This window comes from Marmota flaviventris, chromosome 2 (genome assembly GCF_047511675.1).
Source record: "Marmota flaviventris isolate mMarFla1 chromosome 2, mMarFla1.hap1, whole genome shotgun sequence".
Taxonomy (NCBI): domain Eukaryota; kingdom Metazoa; phylum Chordata; class Mammalia; order Rodentia; family Sciuridae; genus Marmota; species Marmota flaviventris.
In genome coordinates, this window is record NC_092499.1 from 32069270 (window position 1) to 32080730 (window position 11461).

The following is an 11461-nucleotide window of genomic DNA, read 5'->3' on the forward strand; positions in this document are numbered from 1 at the left end:
CATACATTTATTAAATGATGAAGAACGAATGACAGACATTTCCTTAAGTCAGGGATCAGCAAACTGGGGAAGGGTCAAGATAGTAAATACTTGGGGCTTTGCAGGTCATGCAGTTTCTCCTGTAACCACTCAGCTATGCTGCTCTGGTTGGATAGCAGGCATTGAGTAACTCCAACACATGTTCCATTAAGACTTGATTTACAAACACATGTGGCCCGTTTGTGGCTCTTTTGCCAGCGTCTGCCTTTAGTTAATTCATTGCAGTTAGGACACTCATTACTATTATTGGATACAGGGACCTTGGCCTAGGTACCGTGGTATCCCCAATACCACCCAGCACACTGCATGGCACATAGTAGACATAGTAGGTGTTCGGTAAGTATTTGTTAATTCTTGTTATTCCAAGTGCATAGGGAGATGGCAGGGTGGGGAGAGCAGTGAATATCTGACCCAGAAATACGGTGCCATCATCTGATTCTTCTCCCTTTGTCTTCTTGACCAGGAATGTTGAAAACCCCCAGTCCTAGCCGAGACCCAGGTGAATTCCCCCGGCTCCCTGACCCTAATGTGGTCTTTCCCCCAACCCCAAGGCGCTGGAACACACAGCAGGACTCTACCTTGGAGAGACCCAAGACTCTGGAGTTTCTGCCTCGCCCACGTCCCTCTGCCAATCGGCAAAGGCTAGACCCTTGGTGGTTCGTGTCCCCCAGCCATGCCCGCAGCGCCTCCCCAGCCAACAGCTCCAGCACAGAGACACCCAGCAACCTGGACTCCTGCTTTGCTAGCAGCAGCAGCACTGTGGAGGAGCGGCCTGCACTTCCAGCCCTGCTCCCATTTCAGGCAGGACCGCTGCCCCCCGCCGAGCGGACGCTTCTGGACCTGGACGCAGAGGGGCAGAGTCAGGACAGTACCGTGCCGCTGTGCAGAGCTGAACTGAACACACACAGGCCTACTGCTTATGAGATCCAGCAGGAATTCTGGTCTTAGCGTGAAAAGGGGCATGGGCAGGCAAGGGGGAAGCAGGAGGAGATGGAGGGAGCTGGCTGGCACAGCCCTTTCTCAGAGTCGGACCCCCTGAGATCCAGCCCTACTTCTTGCACTGAAAATGCACTTTGAAGATGGAAGGGATGGAAACAGGGCCACTTCAGAGGGTCTCCTGCCCTGCAGGGCCTTTCTACTCATGTCCACTGGAGGGGCTGCGGCCATCAGCTCTGGCTGTGTAGGGGAGGGAGGGGCGCGTGCATGTCCCCCACCCTCCACAGTCTTCCTCGCCTTTAGGGTGACCCTGCAGAGTCATCCAGCCAAATCTGTCTGCTGCTTCTTCTCCTCAGCCAGTTGGGTATGCCCAGAGTTGGCCTAGGGGGGTCCCTTTGTTAGCCCTGAGTTCAACCTTCCCACACACCAGTATTGGATGTTCTGTGATTGATTTTGCTACTCGTCCACTCCCCCTCAGCACCTGTGAATTGGAATCTTATTTGATGTGAGATGTGAGCTATCCTGTGTCCCAAGCCCTTTTGTGCCAGCTGAGGACTGGGGGCAAGGTAGCCCAGTGTGGAAGCATAAGGGCGGACGGACCTGTCACTACCTACCTGCACTTCCAGGTCCTCCGTCTATGTATCTGAGCACACAGGTGGTAAGAGGAACTGGCTCAGTGAGAATCCAGGAAAGGGGAGGGAGTTAGGGAAAGTATAGTCAGGTTGCAGTGAGGAGGGTGGTGGAGTCTATCCTTGTTTGTTTGTTGGAAACACTCAAGGGCAGAAACCAGCATCTGTTGCAGGGCCCCCATCTGCCTTCCTGGGGTCAGAATATGGTCACACCATGTGCTGAAACAAACATATGCTCATCCAAGGAATAGCTGCTTGGTCTGCTTCCTGGTGCCAGTTCTGAAGTCAGAGAGTTCTGTGTTCATCTCTTTGGTTGTCAGATCTTTATGTGTTACACCCTTCCTTTGGTCTTCCCACTAATCCCTGCAATCAGTGGGCTTCAGGTCATGTGGTTGGTTGGTAGATATCTCCTTGTTGCCCCAGAACTGGGGTAGGCCCTAGACACTGGGAGTTGGAATGGTGGGGATTCCTTCTCACCTGGGCCATTCATTTTTGTGACACCCAAGCCATTCGTAATACCCTTTGTAAATGGATATGGCACAGTGATGCTGTTTATAAGGTGTTCAGTGAGCCGTTGATGTATAATAGCCGTCAAGTCCCAAGGACTGGAAGCTGACCAAGGCCACCTCTGTCTCTGTGCACAATTAGCTCTCATGCTGTGCTCTGCACCACGAGCTGGGTAGAAAGGACAACAGGAACCAACCCTGACTTGTCCGGCATTTGTTTCCTGGATGTGAATGTCGAGCTTTAGCAAAAACTTTCTCATGTATTTCTTCACTGTCCTCCTCTGAGGCTTCCGGTGTTGTATGTGAATCGTGATCTTCCTGTGGCAATAACAGCCTGATTAGAAGTACAGCCCTCAGGTCCTGCTCCTCTTCCCTCAAGACTGTAAATGTTGCTCTACTGCCTTTGTGTGTGTGTGTGTGTGTGTGAAATATTCTGTGGTTGGAGGTCAGTCTGCAGGTTCCTTGTCTGTTGTCTGGATGCCAGGATGGGGAGCTGGTGCAGCTGGCACCAGTGGCAAATCTGGTCATTGCTCTTTGTCTGTAACTATGACAGAAGTCCTGCCCTGCGGAGGACTAAAGAGGGGACCTTGGTTCTCATATTGTTCCTTGCTTTATGAGCCCATTTGCCCTTTGGTTCAAGGGCCCCTCCAAGGCTTGGGGGGCCCCTGGCTCCTGGTGTTGTCACCCAGGATTTTGTTACTGCATCTCATCTCTCTCCTTCTTTTGTTCAGTGAAGTCAATGTGTAACAGATTATTGTTATTATTTCAGTGCTGGGGATTGAAACCAGGGCCTCACGCATGTCAGACAAGTTCTGTACCATTGAGACCCATCCCCAGCCCTGTGTGAGATTACGTTTGCCCCCATGCCCTACTCCTCAGCTAGGAGAGGAAAAAATGTGAATCCTGTGAGCAGTTTGAGCCAACCCATGAGGACAATGAGCTTCCCTTGGTCCCTCGAAAACCTCAGCCCCTAAGCCGTGAACATGACTTGTATACCCTTGGCTCCCTTAGGTAGGCTTCAGTCCATGGGTGATGCAAACCATGCTGGCTCTAAACCTGCTCTGTTGCTCATTGTTTTTTACTTTTTCCATTTTGTTAGTATGCAGTCATCCTTCTTGGAAAGACTAGTGTGATGGATATAGCGTAAACTGTGAGACAGCCACCTGCTCTTGAGTGAGGGTTCAATCCAGTTTTTATTCGTCCATGCAGTGGAAACACAAAGGAAAGCCTGGGTCTTTACTAAGGACATACTTGTACCTGAAAGAAGTGAAAGCAGGGTTATTCTAAAGAGGCTGCTGTGAGCCTGTGCGGGCGGAGATAGAGGAGTTACCATCTCAGTTCCTCCAAGCCTGCTCTTCTGGGCCCCTGCCTGTCACACTCTCTAGGCAGGGCTGAAGGGGACGTAGAGATCTAGATAGTATTAGTTGGAGTGGGTTTTTTGTCCACTCAGGTTTCCTTGCTCTCTGTTCGTGGTCAGGAGCAGGCTTGAAGCTGTGAAGGAAGCCACATGAGCAGCCAGAGCCAGCCTCCCCCTTTCCCTGTCCTCCTCTCTCCTCAGAGGCTTCTGTCCTGCTCTTACCAGGTGTCACTACATGGAAGATGGTGATGGGAATAGGTAGTATGTGCTCTGCACCATCTCCTTGGATCCTTCAACTCCTATTGCTAATTCTAAACTTGATTGTCCTCCAGTGTCCCCTTGGGGGGATCCAAACCGCTGCCAGGAGCTCTACAGATGTCCAAGTTATCCTTTGTTGCCTACCCTCCTGCCCCCCCCCCCCCTCCATAAGGCTTTGGTGGATGCTCTTAACTTAGCATCATTTGGCACCCCCAGAGTCTGGCAGTAACAATGATAACAAGAACATCCTACATTTGAGCAACTCGGAATAGTGCTAGCTGGCTTTGCCTCCTGATCTTTACAGAGTGGCGTCATTTTCCTTCTACATTTGATATGCTGTCTGGAACAGAAGGGGAGACTGCTTAAAGAAGATGATTCGAGTGAAGAGAAATTAAAAGACTGTGGGGACTGATTGCCAAGTCAGGCCACCAGACTGAGAAAGTTAGCTGTTCCCATCCTGCTGTTGCTGAGTGACCTCAGGCTTGTCCCTTAGCCCCTCTGAGTTTCCTTCCTTTAAAAGCTGTTATCATATGCTTCCCTCAAAAGGGCAGTGGGAATCTCTGGATCAGAGAAGGGCAGTGAGGTGTTGGCTCCCTGCTCCTAGAGGAAGCTTCCTCCACCTCTGCAGGATGAATTGGCTGAAGTTGACTGTGGTTCTTGCCACCCTGGCCTTAGGGGATTTTGCTTTTGTTTTATCCTTTGGCTTCTGGAAGAGGAGAGGTTTGGAGCTGGCTTAGTGTGACTAATGGGCCCCATGGCCAGCACATGCTCTGCGACCACTTTATGTAGCACTTGGTGTTGACCAACATCTTTCCCTAACCCCCACTTTACCTGGCAGGCTGGCTGTTCTCACCATTTGTGTCTTAACGAGGAAGAAATGGGAAGTGGCAGGTTGGGCCAGCATCTGAGTGACAGTTTGCTCTCTCTTAATTTGGGGGGATCACTGACACAGTTGGATTTGACAAGAGCCACAGTCTGATATCATAAGGCCAGTTCCTGCTGGAGAATCTTGGGAAAGGGTCCCCTTGCCTGTGGGACATCTGCATCACAGGATGGGGTTCCTCACAAAGCCCCTTTCCCCCAGGCCATTGTTGCTCAGGGACACAAGAAGACACCCCCTTTACATCTAACATTCTTAACTCATAAAGTTCACTTTTTCTTGCTCCGGCTGAACCCCAGGAGGTTTACTACTAACCTACATCCCCAGCCCTTTTTATTTTTTATTTTTTAATCTTGAGACAGGGTCTTACTACATTGCCCAGGCTGGCCTTGAGTTTGTGACCCTATTGCCTCAGCCTTCAGAGTCCTTGGGATTGCCCTGATCACAGAGCAAAGAGCAGCTGGTACTGATGGCTGTGAGGGGTTTAACTCAGGGTTGAAATAGCCATCTGTCTGGTGGCCCCCATGAGTGCAGAGCCTTGCACTTTTCCTGATGTGTTTTTTTGAGCTTGTGCCTGTGATTGAGGTTGTGAGGGGACCAGGTCAGATGGTTGGAGATACTCAACCATTTCTGGAAGGACTTAAGAGAAGAAGCAAGTCTAGCTGCTTGTGTACTGCTAGACATTTCCTGAGGACGTCACCAGATTGTGAACCTGGGGCAGAGGTGAGTGTAACCCCCCGTGCATTGTGAACACAAGGAAACCTTGTGGTAAGAACCTGGTGATATGAGCTGTCTACTTATTAGCTGTAAATTTGCAAATGTCTTTCTCTCTGGACCTCAGAAGCCCAACTGAACTGGAATATGGCTGCCTTCCCGAGCTGAAGCCCTTTAACTTTAAAATGTATGATCCTAGCCAGGCACGGTAGCATGCACTTTCAGTCCCATCTACTGAGGAGGCTGAGGCAGGATGATTGCTTGAGCCCAGTAGTTTGGGGTCAGCCTAAAAACATATTGGGACTCTGTCACTTAAATGTGTGGTCCTGGAGCTCCAAGTCCAACAGTGATAGGCCTTACCTTGCTAGATTGCTTCCCTTGGTGGAGAAAAAAATGTGTGTGACTGTATGTGTGGTCGTGGGTCAAAGGCAGTTGAACATTGGCTACTTCATGTAGTTCACCCATGCTTCATATGGGGTCCCTTGCCTCCTTGACTTGACTGGAGAATGACTTCTTGTCAAGATACAGTTATTATTAGGAGCACGTTTCCAGTTGTCTCTCTTTTTCAGGCAAAATGGTGTTTTTCTAGAGCAAGAATTCACACCTGTAATCCCAGCGACTCAGGAGGCTGAGGGAGGAGGATCATAAGTTTGGGATCAGCCTTGGCAACTTAGTGAGATCCTTTATCAAAATAAAAAAAATAAAGAGGAACTTAGTGGTAAAGATCTCCTGGGTTTAATCCCTAGTATCAAAAGAAAAAAGAAAAAACAATGAATTAATTCCAAATTAACAAAAACCCACATATAAAAGGAAACCCCATTACTCCTTCTGAGGAGACCTCAGGCCTAATCTTTCCCCTGGCATTGCCACCTGGCTGCTCTCCACCTCAGGTGCTGGTGTTGGAAGGTGGGAGGTCAGAGCTGAAACCCTGCTTGATTCATAGGTGCCTAATTAGCCTGACCCAACCCCCAGGCTTTTGATTGTCTCTGCAGGCCAGATGAGTCTCATTGATTTTCTCAGATTGTTTCTAAGTATTCTCTTCATACCCATGAGCTGTCCATTTCTGTTGCTGGATGGACCCTGAACTCCCTAGCTGCCTGGGGAGCCCTGGTCTTGGCTCTTCAGAATGTTGGATTCTTTTGCTGAGCTCAAGCCCGTAGGACTCGTCCTTCCTGATTCTTGCTACCTGTGCTTCCTGCATCCACTCTATTGAACCTGCTTTGGAATTTGAGCTGAAAACTCCAGGCTCAGAGCCCAGCTGGTAACCAGAGCTGGGAGCCTTTCCATACATCTCTTTTCCCTTTGGAAACAGACCCCCCCTTCCCCCTCACCCATCTTCCCTCCTGACTTGTCTGACCTTCTCTTCCTGCAAACACCCACTTCTTAGTTTTACTAGACTGATTAGCAGGCGTGGATGTGACAACTGGATCGGTGTCTCAGGATGGGATACTGGACTATAATTCCAGGGGTTCAAAGACAAGACTTTCCCATTAGGATGTGTGGGGTAGACCCCTGACATTCTGAACTCCTGGTAAGCAAAGGCCCCATGGACGGGGTGTTACTTGTTCTGTCCTAGCTCAAGTTCAGGTTTCAGAAGTAATGTGTTGCCCACATTTCTGAAGTCTTCAGCAGCATTGTGAAGCAGATTTTGTATTTTCATTTTTTTTTCCTGGACAGCCTTTCCCCGAGTCCTGAGTGAGGCAGAAGCTCTCTGGGAATGTTCACGCATTGGCGTAACAACAATGCAGCATCCCATTTTCCATCTGGGACCTGTAGTTGGAGGTGGCTTTTCCTTGGCTGCTCTTCAGGCTCTCTGAGGCTAATATGTATGTGTGTGGGTGGTGGTGGGGGGCGGTGGAGTGATGGCGGCAGAGAGGGTCCTGTAGATTCTCATCTGAAACCTCATTGGGAGATCTTTGGATTCCAGGATTCAGAAGTGAATGGAGGTTTTTCTGCCCTCAAATGTCAAGAGCAGTGATCCCTAGCACTATAACTGATAGGGAGCCTTTAAAGTGTTGCCCCCCCCACAACCTCCCCTGCCCTCTACCAGAATCTTCTTCACCACCATTATTAAACTCTGTCATCTTTATTTCATTCTCACTATTTATTCAACCTCCCATTTCAAAACCGTGTTGTCTGTGGCCCTTTTCTTCATCTCCATCAGAGTGAGGCATGAATTTATCCCGGCCTAGATATGGAGGCCAATAATAAACTATAAGAAACCATTAAGTTTCTGCTACGTAGGAGGCAATATCCTCAGGATTTATGGACATACATTTTTTTGACTCCTTACAGTAATCCTGGGAGCTGGGTGTTACCCCCACCTAAGGCTGGGTCTACTGAAGCTCAGATGGTTACATGACCTGCTGGTGTCACAGCGGGAAGCAAGTTGCTGACCGAGACTGTTCTGATGTCCTCTTTTTCTCCTCTGAGCATAATTTCTAGGCCACTGCTCAGAAGCCCTGAAATGAACTTAGCCTTGCTCAGGCCAACCTAGGCTTTGAGTTGTCCTCTGTCCAAGGAGGAGCTGTGTCCCTTGGCTCATCTGCCATCTGCCTGTGTGGCTGGGCTCGCCGCCTCCCATCACTCAGCTGACTTCTCTGCTCCTGGCGGCTAACTCCGCCACCATTTCCTCTCTACGATACTTCAGGGATTTGTGCAGCACCCCAGAAGGCTGTGGGCCTCTCTCCAGCCCACAGTTGCCCCATTATGGATCTTCATTACAACTTCACTCTGCTTTTCTTTATCTCCACTTGAGCTTGGAAGCCTGACTTTAGTGTGTCTCCTCCTGGGGAACTTGGAATTAGGCCGTTGCCTTTGTGTCACAGTGAGCCACAGGCCTTTGGTACCCAGCTATAGCAAGCAGGTGATAAACTCACTCACATGCCCCTCTGCTTCCCCTCACTACCTATTCTGCACGTTTGTCCACAACCACACTTGTCCACCCACAGACATAGCATGGTCTAAGACTCTTTTTTAGAGGATTTTAAGGAAGGGAGTTGGAGATGGATTTTACTTAGTTCACAGAAATGCTTTCTTTGTGATTTTCTTCTTAGGGCCTTTGAGTCCAGGTAAAGTGAAAGGTCCCATATGTGTTAGCTTTGTTCCTATGTAATTAGCGACTTGTTTTCATCCCAAAATCTTCTTTGCACCAATGTCTTGTCCACGTGTCCTGACCCTGTGTTCTGAATTTCCATTTTTGCTTTGGGATTTAAGTTATTGTATGTCATGACAATATTTAAAAATTGAAAAGTCCTGAAGGAAACTTAGTGGGTTCTTTTCTTTGTCTTTTTCTTCTTCTTTTTTTTTTTTCCTCCTATTTTCGAGGTACTGTAAATTGTCAACTAGGGATGCCAAGCAGGCTTGGTTCAATGGCTAAACCTCTTATTGTATTACAGTGTAATGCTGATCTCAGCCTGGTCTCCACGCCAGAGCACACAGAGACTTGAATAAAACTGTTATAATGATTACTTCTGGTTTGCCATGGTCCTTTGTAAACTTGTCCATTCCCTTTTCTTTTTTAATTAAGCCAGATGTCCAAGTAACTGAGCTGTTCCCAGAGAATTTTTATATGTAGGTTAAAAACTATGAGGAGAGATGGAGATGCAGAGAAGGGGCGGTGAGTGAGCAGACTCTCTGAGGTTTCTCAATCTCCCAATAGGACCATGGGACCCTTGAGAAAGATGCTGCTGTACCTGTCCAGATGACTTGATTTGACCATAGGTCATGGATTTGGGTTTTCTGAGCCCCTTGTGAGTGTGTGTCACCTCCTGCTCCTTACCACTATACCCTGGCCTTCCTGGTGAGGTTGTGGGGCTAGGAGGACAAACAGGAATGGAGCTGTCAACAGGTAGATGAGATATGCTGGCCAAAAGTCAAGGATCCCTATGATCTGATCCTCTTAATGGCTACTGTCAGCTGTGTGACACTGGGTAAACCACTTCCTCTTCTTTTGGAGCAAGCTGGTCACAAAGCAGCCTTTGTGCTCCCACTGTCCATGACTTTGGGTTCAATGGGGATGAGGATAGAGTGGACAGGACGACTCTTGTTTGGGGTGTTTTTCACCATTAAGTCTTCTACTTCATCATTCAGCGACAGGCAGAAAAATAGCTTCTGAACTTAAAAAATAAGACAGCTTTGTACTTTAATGCTGTGACCTTTCATTTCAGTCCTAACCTCTTTGCCTCATTTTCTGACACGTGGGGAAGAATGACTGAGGTGGAGTTTTGTGCTGGATGCTTGGACTGTGTGCTGAATCTCAAGGTAAGTTTGATCAGGGTCCAGACAACCTTTGTAAAGCCAACTGGGCAAAGATGAAATGTTGACCAAACTCTGCTGGCGCCATATGGATAGGTGCATCAGCTGTTAGCATGGACAAGATTGCCACATGCTTCTGGAAAGCCGTTGGTCATGTTGTCCTAAGAACTGTAACATGGGCCCAGTAATTTCTTATAATAACAACTAGCCCAATATGCCAAGAACGGACTGAGACCCAAATTACATGTGTTGGTCAGAGGTTTCAGTCCATGGTCAGCTGACTCCATTGCTGTGGCCTCTGGTGAGACAGAGCATCATGGTGGAGAAAGCAGTGGAGCAGAGCTGCTTACCTCATGGCAGCCGGAAGGGAGATAGAGGGAACAGGGGCCATGGATAAGGTGTATCCTTCCAGTGACCTACTTCTTTTAACTGGGCCCTACCTCCTACAGTTGCCACTGGCTCCCAATAATGCCATCAAATCATGAGTCCATCAATGGGTTAATCCACTGATGAAGATATGGCCCTCATGATCCAATCACCTTCCCAAAGGCCCTACCTCTGAACATTGTTGCATCGGGGACCAAACCTTCAACATATGAGCCTTTTGGGGGATATTCCAGATCCAAACCATAACACTACATTATCTCATTTACAATATCTCAGCATGGATTAGAGCAGGCCCATTATTATCTCCATTTTATCTCTTCTTCAAGACAAGAAGGTGAGAAGGTCAATATGCCCAAGACCACACTACTGGCAAATCTTGGAACTGGGATTTGTCTGATTCTAGCATCTACACTTGTGTCAAAAGAGTCAGATGCAGACAAAGATTTATTTACAAGTCAACCTGACATTATTTACAAGAGCATTCAAATTACTACTAATGACTCAAGGCATTTTTTTTTTTTTAATCTACCTCTACCCTCTTCTTCACTCAAGAATGTGAGAAAGAGAGCACAGCAGAACCAGAACGGCTTAAGAAACAGTCCAAATTCTTGGCCATGGGACTTAACCAGGTGTTGGTTAAGGACCTTCTGTTGTCTGGTGCCAGGTAACATTGGAAATTCATAGCTCATTCAGATGGAGCCCTGCCTCTCAAAGATCTTGTGACCTGATAGAGGAAACTAAAATACAAAGAAATCTGTTTAATGCAATGTGGTCAGTTCTCTCATGTTGTATGCTCAGAGTGCTGTGGGAGCACTGTGGGCTGGGGTGAGCCTAAGCTGGGCTTCCTAGGATACTCCATGGAGGACACACCGCCTAAGTTGAGTCCTAGAGCATGGGGGTGGGGAGGGTGTGGAGGTGTGAGATGGTAAAACAGCTGCCTCCTGTATCAGGTAGCGCACTTCCTTCTTTTAAAAAATGAACTCTCAATACCTCATTCTAGGTTCCTATCTCTGATTTTATTATCAACCAAATGAGCTATTATGTCGTCACTACCTTAGATTATTCAAGGATAATTAAGGGAACAGTGAAGTGGAAGTTAGAAGGCAGGATAACAAAAATCTTCAAAAAACAATTTGATTCCAGTTATATACAGAAAATATATTTCCATCTTTTAAAGAAAATACACTCACACTTGATAGGAAAAAGACAAAGTATTACCTTTGTGGAGCAGTGTCGTGGATGGTTTAAAGATGTCTTCTTGGAATTTTTCAAACTTTGTTTTTAACAATGAATATTGGTCACTTTTTTTTTTTTCTTTTTCTTTTGGTACCAGGGATTGAACTCAGGGCCATTAAACCACTGAGCCACATCCCCAGCCCTTTTTATATTTTATTTAGAGACAGATTCTCTCCAAGTTGCTGAGGGCCTCGCCAAGTTGCTGAAGCTGGCTTTGAATTTGCCAACCTCCTGCCTTAGCCTCCTGAGCTGCTGGGATTAC

General features: G+C 47.7%; 1 protein-coding gene across 2 annotated transcripts in view; it reads left to right on the plus strand.

Moving 5' to 3' along the window:
* Map3k9 (mitogen-activated protein kinase kinase kinase 9) overlaps positions 1 to 8789 on the plus strand; it is a 75981-nt gene extending 67192 nt beyond the window's left edge. For both annotated transcript variants that reach the window (XM_027931633.2, XM_027931634.2), the window contains one exon: positions 503 to 8789. In XM_027931633.2, the coding sequence (XP_027787434.2) occupies positions 503 to 987 (485 nt within the window). In that variant the 3' untranslated portion in view covers positions 988 to 8789. The remainder of the gene's footprint in view (positions 1 to 502) is intronic.
* The last annotated feature ends 2672 nt before the right edge of the window (positions 8790 to 11461 follow it).